The sequence below is a fragment of the Armigeres subalbatus genome, chromosome 1, assembly GCF_024139115.2.
Source record: "Armigeres subalbatus isolate Guangzhou_Male chromosome 1, GZ_Asu_2, whole genome shotgun sequence".
Lineage (NCBI taxonomy): Eukaryota > Metazoa > Arthropoda > Insecta > Diptera > Culicidae > Armigeres > Armigeres subalbatus.
The window spans coordinates 189,969,879-189,988,778 of record NC_085139.1 but is presented as its reverse complement, the minus strand read 5'-3'; the positions used below and the strand labels follow the sequence as shown (position 1 = coordinate 189,988,778).

The following is an 18,900-nucleotide window of genomic DNA, read 5'->3' as shown; positions in this document are numbered from 1 at the left end:
TACTTCTTCTGTTGACTTTCCACCAGTTAGGAAATCATCAATGTAACTGTCGTACCGTATTACTTGTGCAGCCAATGGAAATTTCTTACCTTCGTCAGATGCCAACTGGACAAGCGCTCTAGTTGCATGATGCGGTGAACTGGCCACCCCGTACGTTACTGTTTTGAGTTCGTACACCTTGCGAACGCCATTTCCATCAACCCACAATATTTTTTGGAACTTTCGGTCATCCTTGCAAAGCCAAACTTGGCGATACATTTTCGGCACGTCTGCCGTCAGTACCACCGGATGTGTGCAGAATCGAAGAATAACGGTTTGAAGGTCACTTTGGACTGTCGGTCCCACGCAGAGAGTGTCGTTAAGAGAAACTCCAGATGTAGTGCTGGCCGATGCATCAAATACCACGCGTATTTTTGTTGTGGTACTCGTGGCCTTGAACACTGCGTGATGTGGAATGTAATATCCACAATGGTTATCTTCTGGAATCTCCTCCATATGGCCGAGTGAAAGATATTCAGCCATGAACTCGAAGTATTGTTCGCGTTTTGCCGGATTCTTGGCCAACGATATTAAAAGCTTGTCTAGTCGTTTGTTGGCTATTTCGAATGACTCACCCAATTGCTCCTTACGATTATTAAACGGCAATCGAACTGTGTAGCGCCCGTTTGCTTCTCGTGTATGTGTCTTCTCGAAGTGTTCTTCCACCTTCGCTTCAGCAACTGTCAAGTTCGATTCTACGCCAACGTTTTCGATTTCCCAGAATCGTATTAGTGTTTTGTTCAGCATCTCGTCTTGGTGGTTCAATTGACAAACTCGCAGACATTCTTTGGACTTCCTGGTCTGTACCGTTCCTCCAACGACCCATCCTAGCTCTGTCTCTGTTAGCGTAGCCGCGTTTTTGCTCAACCGCAGGCGACCCTTCTTAAGCAGATCGAAGAATATTTCGTTGCCGATGATTAAATCAATCTCGCCAGGTGCATAGAACGATGGATCAGCTAGCTTTATGTTAGATGGTAGCGGCCAGGATTGGTAATCGACTTCAGTGACTGGTAAATTGGATGTTACTTTTGGTACGACCAGGAAGTCTAGAATAGATGAAGAGAAAGAATTAATGCGCGAAGCGATGTTCGTGCTAACCATATACTTAACCCGTGTCTGGATATCATTGAGGCCGCAAATAGGAAGGTCGACCCTTTGCAGTTGCAGGTTCAGCTTGGATGCTAGTTTTTCTGTGATTATGTTGCTATCAGATCCGGAATCTAATAGCGCTCGAGACTTGACAGTGATGCCACCTTTTCCTAATACCAAAACCTCCGCTGTAGACAGAAGTACTTGTCGCTTCTTATTGTTGTTCTGGGTGCACAACGTGGTTGCGCTTTCCATCTGGGGTTTATTGTCCTGCGATTCCGGTTGATGTATCAGTGTTGCCTGTGATTTCTCCGAATCGATGGATGGTTTTTGTGTTTCGTTGGGATGTAACAAGCTGTGGTGCTTCCTACCGCATCCTCTGATCTTGCAACCTTGGTCGGATGAGCAGTCTGCAACTCGATGTTTGGATTTCAAGCAGTTAAAGCACAAATTTGTTTTCGTGACGATAGATTTGCGCTCCCCTACACTGAGCTCATGGAACTTAGTGCATTTGTATATGGTGTGCTCTTCTTTGCAACATGGGCAACTCTCCTTGCTGGTCTGAACGAATGATCTGGACGAAATTGTCGCTGGCAGTTTCGGATTCAAACCTTGGCGAGCTTTGCTTGTTATGGTTAACTGCTGTGTTGCATGTTGCTGTGAACGATTAGTCCGCTGCAGGACACGGCCGGTTTCCCTCAGAAAATCCATGAACTCCTTGAAGTTTGGCATCTTTCCGGTACCAAGTTTCAGTTCCCAATGTTCTTGAGTCTCCCTGTCTATCTTTTTGTATAGAACATTGACGATAATCAACTCGGCTAACCCATTTACAGCGTAACCATGGCCCTTAAGTGCTTCAGTATGCTTGGCACAAACTTCCACCAACTTTGCGATTGCTTTACCACGGTTTTCCTTCCCTATTTTTGGGAAGTCGAGAATCGCATCGATATGCGTGTCCATGATTAATCTCTTGTCTTCGTATGCATCTTCGAGTATTTTCCAGGCCATGTTGTAATCGTTGTTATTCACAACATCCTGGTCAATTTTGTTCTTTGCTTCACCGGTCAAGCAATTTCGCAGATGAAGGATCTTCATAGCCGGAGTTTCGTTCGTGTACTTACCCATAATACTGGTAAAAAGACTCTTGAAGCTATACCAGTTTTCTGGGTTTCCGTCGAAAGTTGGAAATGGTGCATGCAACTGTGGCACTTGTTGTTGTACATACACTGATTGTTGCGGTAGCGCAACCTGGTTTTGGCTAGACGTCGGAGCAGTTGCATCGATCTTTACATTGAGACAAATGTACAGTTGATTATGAAGGTTCTCGAAGGTAGTGTACTCTTTTCGATGCTCGTCACGTTCATCTCTGGGAACCATGGCGCAAATATCCGAATATATTTTGTCGTAATCTGCAGCACACCGACGCAAAGTTTCCAAATAGAGATGGAGTAAATGAACGTTGACATCTGCCCGCAATGCATCGTTCATTCGCAACAGCTTCTCAATCAGCATGTCCCGCCGATCAATTAAAAGCTCTAGATTCTTCTCCATGTTTTGCTTTTCTGCTTTTTTCTTCTTTGCCGTTTTCTGATCGGCAATCGATGGCACCGGTTTGTTGTTATTGCTCCCCGTCAGAGCATCTAAAATATTCCGACGTGTCACTCCCGATAAGATACCGCGCGGCGTTTCCAAATTCGACATTCAAACACTCTTTCAGTTTAGACCGACGGAAAAACGGATTGCACTCGCGTTTTCTTTTTCTTTTCGTTTTTCAGTTTCCAGTACTGTACACTGTTTGAACTTTTTCCTTGCCAACAAAATGGCGTCTCCGCACCGTGCTCACACGTGCTTCTACGCCAAGATGGCGTTACTTTTTCTTCGTGCCAGGGGCACACACTTTTAATGGTGAGTTGGCCTTGGGCCTCCTGCACCCTTCTTTTCAGCCTTGCACAGAATTACGACGTGTCACGGACACTCGTTTCCACTGGTGGCGTAGCCTTGCGCTCAGCACCACGTTTTAACTTTTTGGCCTCGGGTCGAACTCAGCACACGGTGCTTCATATCACGTTCCCGAACCGCTCGATCGCGAAAAAACCATCATCATTCCTCCGAAATCCGGGAGAACGGACCAAAATGTCCCACGATAGCTCAAAACGGTTCACACGCGACTTGGAATGTGATGGATTATGCGAGAGATTGAAAACTACGTCCGTCGTGTTTTACGCTAACTTTATTTCTCTTTTTAGTTCGATACAGTGTTGCCGAATGATGTAATAAAAAGGATGAATTTATACACACAAAATTTCGCATACTCATTTCTTTCGTATTGCAACCATTCAGTAGGTTAAGTATTGAAAGTCACAAATAAAGAATGGCTGTTGCACAGCTAAAAACACAAAAAAAAACCCTGATTAATCCACCTAGCGGTGTTGGTGCCTTTCTCGTGCAAAAAAAAATCTGAAAAATATGAGTGTGTGCTTTTTAGCGTGTTTTGCGCATAGAAAATAGTATTTTGGCCATAACTTCTGATCCCATAGTCCAATCTGGCCAATTTTTAATAGCAAACAATGGGACAGGATTCTCAGTCGAATGGAACTTGTTGCGAGTAATTCGGCCAATGCTAAGTTCCAAAAAGTGTGTCTACAAAATTTTGTACACATACACACATACACACACACATACATACATACATACATACACACAGACAGACATCACCTCGATTCGTCGAGCTGAGTCGATTGGTATATAACACTATGGGTCTCCGAGCCTTCTATCAAAAGCTTGGTTTTGGAGTGATCATATAGCCTTTACGTATACTTTGTATACGATAAATACGAAATACGAGAAATACGAGAAAAATACGTAGGTAGTTATTATAAAAATGAAAGGAAATGAAATTTAAAAAAACTTTTCTTGTAATGAAATCTCTGGAAATATTCTACTACTGGTAGTTACATCTATACGTACTTGACACTGCAATCCCAGCTGCCGGAAACTAAAATTTCGCTTCCTTCGACGCTTGATAAACAGGAGACAGCATCGTCATGGGCAGCAATGACCTGACTAATCTTTCCATAGTCTAAGTTGTAGATTATTCTGAAATAAAAGATAATATTGAATAATAATATCATTATTTAAGCAGTTTATTACCCACATGCTGTTATCCCAACACCCCAAAATGACCGAATTTCCATTGGTCAGCCGAATTGCGCTAAGCGGCATATCGCTTATCTGAACGCTTCGGATCTGCCTCTTTTCAACCAAACTGTAACACTTGAACGTCCCGTCTCTGCTCGTTGTAAAAATGTTTTTCGTTGAGTCGTCCAGTAGCATTGAGGTAATTTCATCTTTATGGGAGAAATATTGAGCATCCATAGTGATACGAAGTTCTTTGTTTAAGGATGAGGTACGAGAACTTTCTAAAGGAGCATTGACCATTAATTTGGAAACGTGAGGTGTTCGAAACAATTGTTTCGGAATTTGTCCAAATTCGGAAATTTGAACTTCTAGTGCGTGTCGTGCCGCTAGGTCTTTGATTTGATCCAAGTCTACAGAACCTTCGTAGCAGAGATAGTAAAATACTGTTGAAAAAAAGCATATATGTATGAGTAATCGATAACACTCTAATTATCCATTGGGTCACTTACAGTTATCTGCTTCCAGAGCCTCATCACCACGTTGCTTGTATCCGAATATTAGATCAATCCAGTGATGCAGTGTACTACTGACATAATCCGACTCCAATGCCTCCCGTAGCAACCCTACAAACTTTTCTGGATTTCCATCGGCCCACTTTGGTAAGATCACGTGATTGACCAACGTACCGTCGAACCTTTGGCCGAAATTAATTTTCATTGTGTTTAGCAAAAAATCTCCTTTTGTGTCGGTGTCGTAAAATTCCGGAATCAATTCCTTGAAGTCGGCCATATTATTCAGACAGTTATTAAACACGTCTTCGACGCGGTTGAACATTCGATCTGGGTGGTCAAACCTTCCGTTTTGTAAGCACAACATCAGCTTTGGAAACTTTCTCACTAGGTAAAATAAAACTAAGCCCGGAGCGGAATAGTGTGAACCGTATAAAAATTTGGGATCGCCCATTTCGTCGCAGCGTTCTTTCAGTCTTTGCAATCTCTCTTCGTTCAACGCTCCGACTGGTTTCGTCAGGTCCCGGTATACCTTGGGATCACTCAAGTCCAACCAGTCCGAACTGTAGTCGGATATCACCCATGGAAACACCGGATATTGTGTCAGATCCTGATATGTTCGGTCGGCTAAACTGTTGAGATAGAGCAAGTATTCGTAGTTGGATATAAGACCATTCTGCCATTTGAGAGTAATGCTCTCTGGAATTGGCTCGTCCACGGAGAAATCTTCTTGTTTAGATACCTTGTTGTAGAAGTCGTCTCGTTCTGCTTGATTGCGAAACGATACGTAGAGCAGCTTTTCCTGATCATTTTGGCTCCACCTGACTTCAAGTCCTACATGACGCAACAGAAATCGACGCTTCAAGAAACTTTTGATAAGTTTAAGGCGTATTTTCAGAACTGGGTACTGGAAACAGAATAAACATGTTTTACATTTTAGCCTATCTTGTATACGGCTGTGATATGCATATTTGTCCCATGTTCGCTGGACTTCCTTATACATGAGGCATTGAATTAAGGTGTGTGTTGTAATGTGGTTTTTAAAATAAAATTCGACATATTTTCATTTCCATACATTATATTGACTCGCTGACGTGTAGGGTAAGGTGGGGCAAGATGGGTCAAGGGGTAAGTTTTTGAGCATCGTATTTATTTTAATGTGGAGATTATGACTTTATAGGAGGGATAATTAATAATCGGCACGGCAAATGCTGGGTAAAGCGTACCATTGGTACTTCGCGTACCTGAAGGAATAAAATAGACCCCATCTCGCGGTCCTTAGCCTCTTACCCAGCAACTCCTATCCCTACCTCCCCGTGGTGCTGACCGGGATACGAGCAACCTTAGGGAAGATCGGGTAACCAACCCCGGTGGGAACTATGGTCGTATGCTGACAGGGTCCACCGGGAATAAGGAGGAATGGTCCTCCGGAAATTTAGGGGGTTTGGTGTCAGGCACCGCAAGCCAGCCTTTTTAAAAAACATAAGCAACGAACATTCAACAAGAGAGTACGGACCAGAGCCATCGGCGATGACCACTGCGACGAAAAGGGACTAGCGATTGGAAACTCGGTTCGTAAAACTGCAAATCTCTCAACTTCATCGGAAGCACACGCATACTCGCCGATGTGCTCAAAGACCGTGGATTCGGCATCGAAGCGCTGCAGGAGGTTTGTTGGAAGGGATCAATGGTGCGAACGTTTAGAGGTAATCATACCATCTACCAGAGCTGCGGCAACACACACGAGCTGGGAACAGCTTTCATAGTAATGGGCGATATGTAAAGGCGCGTGATCGGGTGGTGGCCGATCAATGAAAGAATTTACAGGTTGAGGATCAAAGGCCGGTTCTTCAACTTCAGCATAATCAACGCCCATAGCCCACACTCCGGAAGCACAGATGATGATAAGGACGCATTCTACGCGTAGCTGGAACGTGAGTACGATAGCTGCCCAAGCCATGACGTCAAAATCATCATAGGAGATTTGAACGCTCAGGTTGGCCAAGAGGAGGAGTTTAGATCGACTATTGGGAAGTTCAGCGCTCACCGGCTGACGAACGAAAACGGCTTATGACTAATTGATTTCGCCGCCTGCAAAAATATGGCCATTCGCAGCACTTACTTCCAACACAGCCTTCCGTATCGGTACACCTGGAGATCACCACTGCAGACAGAATCACAAATCGTTCTGATTGATGGACGACACTTCTCCGACATTATCGACGTCAGGACATATCGTGGCGCTAACATCGACTCTGACCACTATCTGGTGATGGTGAAACTGCGCCCAAAACTATCCGTCATCAACAGGGATTGAATCCTAATGGCCCGTTTACATATGAGCTAGTTCTAGCGGACAATGCACTATCCGACAATACTAGCACGAAATTAGCATAATGTAAACGCTCATTAGCGAGGACAATTCCTGTTTACATTGTGCTAATATCGCGCTAGTATTGTCGGACAGTGCATTGTCCGCTAGAACTAGCGAATATGTAAACGGGCCATAAAGAGAAAAAAACAAGTCTCTCAATTATCATCTCATCTCTGTATACATATACGATATGTAGCATACCGCGAGAGACTTTTTTCGCAAGCTGTCATGATAGAGAACTGATCCGGGAGGCTATACCCCATGATAATTTTTTTTTTAGAAAGCTCCAAATACGGGGAGCCCTGGCTCTGATGATGCATTTCAACTTGTTCTACACAGCTGTGCAGTAACCAACACGGAAGGAGCGAAAACAAAGCGAGAATCACCATTTTTCTGTGGGGGCTGCCTATCCGATTCTGTTTTTTTTGCACTTGTATACAACTTTGATAAATTTGTTATCATGGCTTGTTATGATTCGGAACAGTTTTTGCCTCTCTTTTATCGTTGTTCGTTATCTATTGAGAGCGATTTCTGCAAACCCTGGTCATCAACAATGTTCGGTACCGACGACCGCTACGGTACGACCTAGAGCGACTTAAGCAACCTGATGTCGCCACTGCATACGCGCAGCATCTCGAGGCAGCGTTGCCGGAAGAGGGTGAGCTCGATGGGGCCCCTCTTGAGGACTGCTGGAATACAGTCAAAGCAGCCATTAACGATGCAGCGGAGAACATCGTCGTGCATATGGGACGAAGTCGACGGAACGATTGGTTCGACGAAGGGTACAAACAGATTGTAGAGGAGAAGGACGCAGCGCGGGCAGTACCAGCAGAAAGGTACCCGGCAGAACGTGGAACGTTATAAACGGAAGCGGAGACAGCAGACCCGCCTTTTTCAGGAGAAGAAGCGTCGCCTGGTAGAAGCGGAGTGCGAGGAGATGGAACAGCTGTGCCGTTCTCAAGAAACACGCAAGTTCTATCAGAAGCTTAACGCATCCCGCAAAGGCTTCGTGCCGCGAGCCGAAATGTGCCGGGATAAGGATGGGAGCATCTTGACGGACGAACGTGTGGTGATCGAAAGGTGGAAGCAGCACTACGAGGAACATTTGAATGGCGCTGAGAGTACAGGCAGTAAAACTCAAGGCAGTGGAGGAGATGACTACGTCAGTTCAGCGGACGATGGAAGCCAACCAGCCCCCACCTTGAGGGAAGCTAAGGATGCCATCCAACAGCTAAAGACCAATAAAGCAGCTGATAAGGATGGTGTCGGAGCTGAGCTCATTCAGATGGGCCCGGAAAAGCTAGCCACTTGCCTGCACAAATTGATAGTCAGAATCTGGGAAACTAAACAGCTACCGGAGGAGCGGAAGGAAGGGATTATATGCCACATCTACAAGAAAGGCGACAAGCTGGAGTGTGAGAACTTTCGAGCGATCACCATCCTTAATGCTGCCTACAAAGTGATATCCCAGATCATCTTCCGACGTCTGTCACCATTAGTGAATGAGTCCGTGGGAAGTTATCAAGCCGGCTTCGTTGACGGCCGCTCGACAACAGACCAAATCTTTACTGTACGGCAAATCCTTCCAAAAATGCCGTGAATACCGTGAATAGCTATGGATAATTATGGACGAGAACACCTTCCCTGGGAAGCTTACCAGACTGATCAAAGCAACGGTGGATCAAAGACTAATTAAGACGTCACTGTAGAGCTCATTCTAGGGACCACTTCTACACCCAAAAAAATCTGCACGTTGTTTCCACCTGAAAAAGTACGTAGATTTTTTCCACCTGAAATTCACGTAACTTTTACCTGATTTTTTGATAGAATTATCATTCTACGTGAAAATCAGGTAAGTTCTACCTGAGTTTTGGATAGAATTCACCGGACACGTAAGTTTCACCTGAATTTTCTGAAGCATTTGTAGCTACGTGTGCACGTAAAATGTACCTGAAAAATCAGGTGGAAACAACGTTTAGATTATTTGGAGTGTAGTACTGCATTTTGTCCCTCGGTACCCAAGTTTGACACTTGACTATTTATCTGCTTTTCTTTTAACCTGGCAAATTTTCTCTTAAAAATATGTAGTAGGCTGATGATCTGTGTGAACACTGAACAGATGTAAACAAATAGTCCTGCCACTTTTTTTTGGACGCTAGGGACGCTAAGGTACAGTTTTCAGACGAAAATATATGGCCAATTAACTACTGGTTTCTTGCAGGTGGCTTGGAACGGTGCTGATAATGCCAAGCTCAGAACCATAACTGGACACTTAAGCAAACGCACCCACATGGCGTCTAGAACGTTCACCGCTTACAATCGAAGAAAGTACCGATGGGTGCTGGGAAATTTGGGTGTGTTTGAGCGATTGTGCGCAGCAATGCAATCAAACTTCCGTAAGTGCATACAAATCAAGTTCATCCACGGTAGTGCATTTGAAAAAATAAATAGGAGTTGTATTCGTTTACGTTGTAACTAGTTAAATATGATAGGAAAAAAAATACAAAAATATAATATCTCTTTCGCAGTTTACATATCCAGCATTTCGCGCACGGTAATGGCTGCCGTTTTTGACACTTTTCTAGGCAGCGAAGTGTCAATAAACGGCAGCCATTACCATGCACGAAATGCTGGATACCTATCTCATGCAAGATGTTTTATTTGCTTTTAGGTATGAATAATGGGGATAAGACAAAATGTTTGTACATACTGGGTCAATCGAATGGAGTCCAAATTATATTCGATCAAAGACTAATATGAATACTAATTATTGCCACGTGAGATAATTCATGAACATTTCCATTAAATCTTGCTAGTTTTCAATTAGAAATCTTTAAAAATTAATGGAAATTTGGAAATTCGATGAAAATAATTTTCTTAAGGAAAATTAATTTAAACTTTGCATGACATTGCTGTTCGGCCTCGAAAACCTCATTGTCACATCCGAAGCCACTGCTCTTGTTGCATTAGAATGGAAATACGGTGGCCAATGCCCAAATGACGATCGTTCAGACTATAAGTAGCATTGCATTTCCAAAATGAAGACTATTATCGTTACACGGTTCGGTTCACCTGCACCCCAAAATATTGAGCTAGAATGCGACTTCTCAACCTAGAATGGGTTTACTTGGAAGCACAACCAATGGTCAATTGAGAACACCTTTCGCGTAACCATTTCAGCACTCAGCATCTTTTTATATATTTGTGTTTTTTATATTATATATTTATATATTTGTGTTTCATGATTGATTCTGAGCATTTTCTTCAATGTTTTGATCTACATAACAGTTAGAAAGTCGCCGTAGCAACACATGAGAAGTACCAGTTACTCAAATCTGTACTTGCATCAAGGTGATATCATCACGAGGTTGTTCAATATTCTTCTCTAGTACTTCATGAGCACTAAAAAAGTATGCTCTTGTATGGGACATGAACGTCTTAATCAGTCTTTGGGTGGATGGTGTGCAAAACTGTGTGAAGATTTCGGGCGAACACTCCAGTTCGTTCGAATCTCGCCGGGGACTAAGACAAGGTGATGGACTTTCGTGCCTGTTGTTCAACATTGCGCTAGAAGGTGTCATACGGAGAGCCGGGTGCAACAGCCGGGGTACTATTTTCAACAGATCCAGTCAATTTATTTGTTTCGCGGATGACATGAACATTGTCGACCGAACATTTGCAAAGGTGGCACAACTGTACACCCGCCTAAAACGTGAAGCAACAAAAGTTGGACTGGTGGTGAATGCGTCAAAGACAAAGTACAGGCTTGTGGGCGGAACCGAGCGCGACAAGGCCCGCATGGTAAGCAGTGTTACGATAGACGGGGATACCTTCGAGGTGGTCGAGGAATTCGTCTACCTCGGATCCTTGCTAACGGCTGATAACAATGTTAATCGTGAAATACGAAGGCGCATCATCTGTGGAAGTCGGGCCTACTACGGGCTCCAGAAGAAACTGCGGTCAAAAGAGATTCGCCACCGCACCAAATGTGTCATGTACAAGATAAGCTAATAAGACCGGTTGTCCTCTACGGACATGAGACATGGACAATGTTCGTGGAGGACTTGCAAGCACTCGGAGTATTCGACAGACGGGTGCTTAGGAGCATCTTTGGCAGTGTGCAAGAAGACGGTGTGTGGCGGCGAAGAATGAACCACGAGCTCGCCCAACTCTACGGCGAACCCAGTATCCAGAAGGTAGCTAAAGCCGGAAGGGTACGATGGCAGGACATGTTGCAAGAATGCCGGACAGCAACCCTGCAAAGATGGTGTTCGCTTCCGATCCGGCAGGTACGAGACGGCGTGGAGCGCAGCGAGCGAGATGGGTAGACTAGGTGCAAAACTCGCGTGGGGCGTATTCGATGATGGAGAGATGGGAGAGATGCGGCCTCGGACCGTGTATTGTGGCGTCAAATTGTTGATTCAGTGCTATCTGTTTAGATGTAGACTAAATAAATGAAATAAAATCAGATTTACAGATTTTCAGATAAATAAATTTCTTAACACATAAATTGACAATTTCGTTCTCTTACAAATTTACAACACCGCCAGGGAATCAATTTTCGGGTAACGCCTAACAATATACTCTTTGTCATCAACAGAGTTTGTTACTGACAAACGCACCTAGCGACAAACCTTTATCCGAACCCGAACACAATATGACAAGAATCAGTTGCCTTGCCTGCTCTTATATTTCCGAGAATACGATGCTAATTTTGTAATCGTTGTTCGATTCTCGAATATTTCCATAAAAGCAGAACTATGACAGCTTAAAACTGAAATTTGCTCTAGAAATAATGCAAAATAACGGGTTGAAAAGTTAGCAACAAGATTGTCTTCTTTTTTGTTGCTGACAATTTTTTTCGGATCTTTGTCATTATTATCTCCGACAAAAACAAAGCTTTGTCGTTGGTTCTCTTTTGTCGCTTGTTTCGCACGCGCATTCCAGAAAAAATGATTCCCTGAACACCGCACATCGCCTGAATAAAAACGTTTCTTTTGAAGTACAGATTTATGAAATAATGTGTGTTCAAAACAGAGAAATATTCATTCGGAAAGTGAATAAAGATTTGCATATCCTTTGTGTTCTAAAACATTTGGTACAAAATTAAGCTAATGAAAAGCAAACAACAGCTAATTCAAATAGTAAATTGGCTGTTGTCTTCAGGGACGGAAATCATTGTTTTAAAATCACTTGCTTCGACACTCAGTAGACACCTTCGTCATTGACTCGTTTTTGCTTTGATCAGACGCTCGGCGATGCAGACACGAACATCTCGCAGCACGCTGTCAAACTTCCAAACCAAATTTGCCGTCTGATCCACAATAGCCGATAGATAATCTTAAAAATGAATATCTACCGGGGCTGATATTAATATTTTTAATTGCTGTTGATTTACACCGATAAATGACGATTATTTTATATTATATATTAAACAGATGCATATCTTTTAGAAATGTGACTTCAAAATGTTAAATCCCTGCAATGCGGCATAAAATGATATTTTGAGATTTCAAATTGAATATCAATGTGCCAAACTGAAGATCCAGTTTGACACCGCACACAACAATGCTGACACCCAGAGTCGACGCTTGCTGCTGTTCATGCACATGCCGTCCTATATTCGTCCGCACGATCAAATTTGTAAAAGACTGGTGACTTGATTGCGTGTTCGGTGATATTTTGTAATTGAAGCCATTTATCCAACATGTCTACACTTTAACAACGGAAGCATAGAACGATCTATCCGTGGCAAATGTTCTGAAATACCATGTTTTCTAAGTACACTCGGTTATTTTTTTACACGGTTGGGTTTTAGTCGATTATGACCTTTAGCGTCAATGAAACTATGAGTTCCCCCACGAAAAAATTCACAAAAAATCAAAGAAAATTCAGGTGGTATTTCAAAAGCTGTGAAAGTTCAGGTTAAGCGAGAAATTAAGAAATACCAACCGTGTAAAAAAAATATTGGGCGTATGCGTTAACAATTTTGCTGAATTAGCGATGTTTAGGTCCCACTTTCCCCGGGGTACCTTAAATCAAACAACGAACACCTTATTCGCCTGAATCACACCTATACTGTAATAAAGAATGACTCATACATACCGTTTGAATGTTATTGTATGGTTGAAAATACAGAAACACGTTTGTTAGCAGTAACCGGCCGGGATTCACCACTAGGGGATTAATCTCATCTACTTGACACTCCACAGCTATCTTCTCGTACAGGTTATCCAACCAGAGGGGATTAAATCGTACCCGATTATGTCGCGAGAAAACGATGGTTGCAATCTATAAAAATGAGGATGGATATTAAAATTATTAATATTACTCATAGGTTAACAGCAGGTATTCCCGGCAAAACCAGAGACAGCAAACCATGATAGCGATATTTTATCGAAACTACTAACAGGAACGCACCGATGTACAACAGTCTGCTGGGGAGACCAGCCGATTCCCTACATAGGTTTATTATTTAATAATATAGAGGGATCCACCAGTTGGCCGTATCGCATTCACTTCTACACTCGAGCTTTATAAGCAATTCAGACTACTTGCAACCTATATCATATGATATGGAGTAACTTCATACGTTTGGTTTTCTCTGGGAATAATGTATATTACGTTTCATATCAAATACACTTTATCAAGTGATAGAGCTCGTAGTCTGAATAGGCTGCTATATACTAGAAATCAAACACATTAAAGCGATAATAATCCTTCTCTTTACCTACCATGCTGTTCTGTTCATAGGCAGGTAATGTCGACGCTCGGTGGAGCTGACATAGCTGCTGGACGTAGTCCTCCAGTTTGGCATAGTGGAAATTGAACAGAAAAAAGCGTCTGTGCTGTCGAAAGTTGTAAGGTTGGACTACATTGTCTTTCAGCATCTCCGTGTACTGGGAGCATTCAATGGCCAATACATTGCATTCCAGTGTTCTGGCGCTGGCGGAGTCCCATCGGCGAATCTGCAAGCAATCCTTGTACGCAATCTTAATCAACGGAAGTCGGGGATGATCCTTGGCCTGAAACACCACCGACTTTGAACACATTTTTAGTCGTCCGATGAGAGAACTTGCATTTGAAGACGAGTCATATGATGATATCACTGGAGATTCGGTCGAATGATTTCTTTCGTCTGATTGAAGCAAATCCACTGAAAAATCCTCGAAATAAATTTCTCCAGGCTCTAGCAGCAGTAATGAGAACCTGTCATAAAAAACGATGAAATTGATTACTTTGCCACAAATATATACCCTTCAAATTTACTTTTCTTTCTCCATGGTGTGGATTAGGATTGGTCAAATTTATGTATTATCATTGAACGAACTATGAGGCAAAAACTAAACGAACTAGAGGTAATCAATCACAGTCTAAATGTTTTGATTTCGGGCTGGAGATGCTTCGAGTGAGATTATACCCGAGACTATTATACATACGCTGACATATGAGACGAGGCACTGCACGGTATTGACTTGACACTGTATCTATCAACACACGTTTGTTTCGTAGTGAACATTGATTGGCCCATAGTGGCAGCCAATGGGGTAGTTGGGGTAAAGTGGGGAACTGCTTTATAGTACTATATAGGTACATGATTAAGGCATTGTATGCTTTCCGAGCTGTGATACTTTAGCACTTTTTCTGAATCACCATAATATCTCCCATTTATCGCAGAGCATTGAAGTCTTCCATTCTATGCATAGAATGAATTGTGCAGTCCTGTTGCCAAGAAAGTTGACGAACATGACGACTTGGACAAAATATCAATAGATTATCTTGGAACGTAAAGTTGGATATGTAGTTGGGCTTATTCTACGAGTCGAATGACGTGAGGTGAGCCGATTTTAGCAATTCTCACGTGAGGTGATCGTGTTATTCAAATGGGGCTATACGACTCTTCTCACGTCATTCGAGCAATCTCACGTCACCCCACTCGTAGAATAAGCCCAAATGATTCGTCGTCTGCAGTCGTTCCTCTCATATAAAAGAAGATAAAAAGAAGATACGCAAATGGAAACCGATTCCGTGTTATCTGCGTCATAACTGTTTTTTTTTTAATTGGAAAAATGCGTTAATGGATTAGCAACATTTTCTTTCCCGGACTTGAAAATTATGCCAAATTGGAATGGCTGAAGCCTAAGCAGCCATCTTTCAATCCGGCGTGGTGGTTGGAAAGTTAAGTTAAGTTTCCAGCTCAAACTTTCCAACAATGTGGAACATTACGTATGCCGATGCCCCAAATTCTAAGTGCCGAGGGATATTTATGGGATATCTGCCAGTATCAGGAAGGCGCTTTCGGATGATCCAGCCAGTATCACTGCCTTCATCTGCTCCCTTATGCAGGAACATCTAATCCAAACAGCTCCATGGGCATCCCGAGGGTAATTTCGGACCCACAATTCGGGCTTTCCTAGGATTATCCCAAGGTCAGGGCTGGTAGCGACGGATGGCGCTAAAAATAGTGACTTTAGTGACCAGAGCTGACGAAAAAAGTGACCAAATAGTGACTTTTAGTTTCAGTTGCAAGTTTGATGAAACGAAATCAAGCGTTTTTGGGTCGAAGGTGAATCTTTTTTTTCGGAATTTGTGGCGGAAAACATCTTTCACTCACCACTCTTTTCTCTTAGAACCTTCCCCTACTGTATAAAGTTTGAGTTAAAAAACCCTGATTAATCCACCTAGCGGTGATGATGCCTTTCTCACTCGTTCAAAATAGTTGATAAACATATACGAAAAGTCTAAAATAACAATTGGTGAATAAGACTTATTTTTAACTTTTATTTATACCAGATGAACCGGCCTAGGGTTGAAGATCTCGTAAATAAAGATAGATTGAATTGAAAATTCACATTTGTTATAATTGTTGCCGGATGCAATTTGTTGCAAACAAATCGGATGAGGTTAAGTGCCCGGAAAATGTGATGAGGTTGTGCAATTGCACAAATCGAGTTTCAGGCATAGTATGAAAATTTGTATTTTGGCCATAACTTATGAGCCCATAGTGAGTTCGGGTTGATTTTTAATGTGAAACAATGGGACACGATTCGCTGTTTAAATAATCGGTTCAGGATAAGATTTCGAAAAATAAGTTAGACTTTTTTGCACACATGCACATACACATACTTCTTCTTAAAAAGTTCGTATCGTTTGCTTTGAATACGAGAAAAGCAAAAAAAAAAACGGTGGTGAGAAAAAACAAATGTTTCCATTTGTCAAACTTTCTAGTGCTTTCCGTTTTAAAGCCAGAATCCAGCTTAGACTTTTATGATCCAATCAATAAGTTACCTTTTTTGAAATTGTTGTTTTGAATAATATGATTCTTCATATAAATAAAAATTCAGTTGACCCTTCCCGTCAAAAATTGTATTTCGTTTCATTATTTCAGTCGATTCTTTGGCTTATTTAAGGTCAACTTTCCCAAAGAACCCATATTTTTTGAAGCCTCTAACTATTAAATCAAAAGATTTTTTAGTTACAAGATAAAGTTTGTCGCTGTCGTCGCTGTCCGGAACATCTTTTGCCGGCGATGATAGGGGAGCTAAATGTCAAAGAAGGAAAATCCATACGATTTGACAGCTTGATACCCAACATGTTCCGGACAGCAGAACAAAGTGAACCAAAGTGACAATCTTTATCTAGTAACTAAAATATCTTTTATTAAATCGAAAACAAAGACCGAAAACGTGTGCATGTGTGAACCGGTCTGCAAAAATTCAAAAATTGCAAAAATTCAATTCACCGGTCTGCAAATTCACTTCATGTTCGTTCAAAATCGGGTCAATCTTAAAAAACAGCACTTTTTCGATTTTATTTTGAATTTAAAAACTCAGATTAATCCACCTAGCGTTGATGGTGCCTTTCTCGCATTTAGTTAAGACACCAACCTTATATGGGGTTTATATGGTCCGATGTACCATTTTCTTCATAACTTTTAAACGCAATGACCGATCGTTATGAAATTCAATAGTGATCAACAAGGCTTTGTCCCCTGTCGAATGAAACTTGTTGCGGTTAAGGATTTCTATACGAAAAGTTGTCTAATGTTTTTTATAGATTTTGTGCACACACATACACACACACATACACACATACATACACACGGACAGACAGACATGTGCTCAGCTCGTCGAGCTGAGTCGATTGGTATATAATACTATGGGTCTCAGAGGCTTCTATAAAAAGTTCGTTTTCGGAGTGAAATGATAGCCTTTCGGTACAACTTAGTTGTACGAGAAAGGCAAAAATATTAAGTGGCGTAAAAAATTATAGGTTAATTGGGAATGTTGACCTTAAATAAGCCAAAGAATCGATTAAGAGAATGAACATTTTTGACGAGAAAGGTAAATTTTTGCTGATGAGCAGTTCCATTTTTGTCATTATCATTCAAACACTTTTCAACAAGATTTATAAATTTGATTCGACCTAAAAAATCTGAAGAGAATTCTACTGGGGCTGCTTGTCTTTATGTGGAAAGCATTTCGCAGTAATTGGTATGAATGTATGGTTAAAATTGAATATTTTAATTTCTAAACTGATCCAAAATTATTTATCAGATCACCCTTTACAGGTAAACGATTCAAGCACAAGATCTGATAGATTACGCGTGACAGAGCTAGTGTTACCAAAATCAGCATTCTTGAGCTCATATTGTGCAATACTTTATATCGTAATGATAACATACCTGATATACTATCGGAAAATCGAAAATCGTTGCTTACCTTCGTGTAATTTGTTATGGATTATAGCAAGGATGTTTTCGATCATTTAGTAATATAGTTTCGATAATTTAGTAGTTTGTCAATAACTCATTCCAGAGGTTAAATTTCAAAAGTGATATGTGGAGGACTTCTAGAGCGAAGGTTTTTACAACTCTGCCTAATTGTCGTTTCTATTGCACTAATAACAGAGTTATAGCGCTAGTTGCAGTAACTTATTATACAGACTGATAGAAATTTTGTTATCATTTAGTATTAGTAACTAGCGCTTTAACTCTGTTATTAGTTGAATTAAAACAACAAACTATTAGGCAGAGCTGTAGAAAAATAATCGCACTAGAACTCTGCTGTAACACGTTTTGACATTTAACCTCTGGAATGAGTAGAGTGGAATGAGTAGTTTGTCAATGATCGAACTAAGACTATTAAATTATCTAAAACATACTTGGATTATAGAAAAGTTTGAATACCTTTTCTACTGACTTCCAAAACTAGAAAATTTTCTCCGAAGCCTACCAAAACTCATTTTCTCCTACATAATCCGAGTGCTTTTTATTTAAATTCTTCTAACAGACATGCTGTCACTATGAACGGGGTTCCAATTATTTGGTATAGCGAAGTCCAAGATTTAGGACTTACGTATAGTATGAATGAATTAACTATCAAAAACCACACAGAAGGTATGCAAGCAAAAAGGTACAAATATAGTAAGTGAATATTCATAGAAAATCAAAATCTCAAAATATTTTTTTTGATTTACAAACTAATTGTTAGGCCAGCCATGTTTGACATATACTGTGCCAATATGGGTTATTTGCAGCAACGCCAGGAAGAATGCATTTACAGAGGATTCAAAATAAAATGTTGAAATTGATTATGAAGTTGCTTCCCTGCGCACCAAAACAATAAGAATATTACATGTGACTTATTTGAATGAAATGACACAAAAGCACCTGTCGTAAACTCAATCGTACTGTTTTGACTCAAATCCCGAACATGACTCCGATATAACTAAACTTTTCATCGGTTCAGA

At 41.4% G+C, this 18,900-nt stretch overlaps 1 protein-coding gene across 1 annotated transcript in view; it reads right to left on the bottom strand.

The window, feature by feature from the left end:
- Positions 1-14,600, bottom strand: part of LOC134205618 (protein FAN-like) — a 30,379-nt gene extending 15,779 nt beyond the window's left edge. The window contains exons 1-6 of the mRNA XM_062681032.1: positions 14,419-14,600; positions 13,884-14,358; positions 13,255-13,440; positions 4,776-5,682; positions 4,283-4,709; positions 4,096-4,224 (exon numbers count right to left, since the gene is read on the bottom strand). Of these exons, the coding sequence (XP_062537016.1) occupies positions 4,096-4,224; positions 4,283-4,709; positions 4,776-5,682; positions 13,255-13,440; positions 13,884-14,358; positions 14,419-14,432 (2,138 nt within the window). The 5' untranslated portion in view covers positions 14,433-14,600. The remainder of the gene's footprint in view (positions 1-4,095; positions 4,225-4,282; positions 4,710-4,775; positions 5,683-13,254; positions 13,441-13,883; positions 14,359-14,418) is intronic.
- Positions 14,601-18,900: the final 4,300 nt, after the last annotated feature.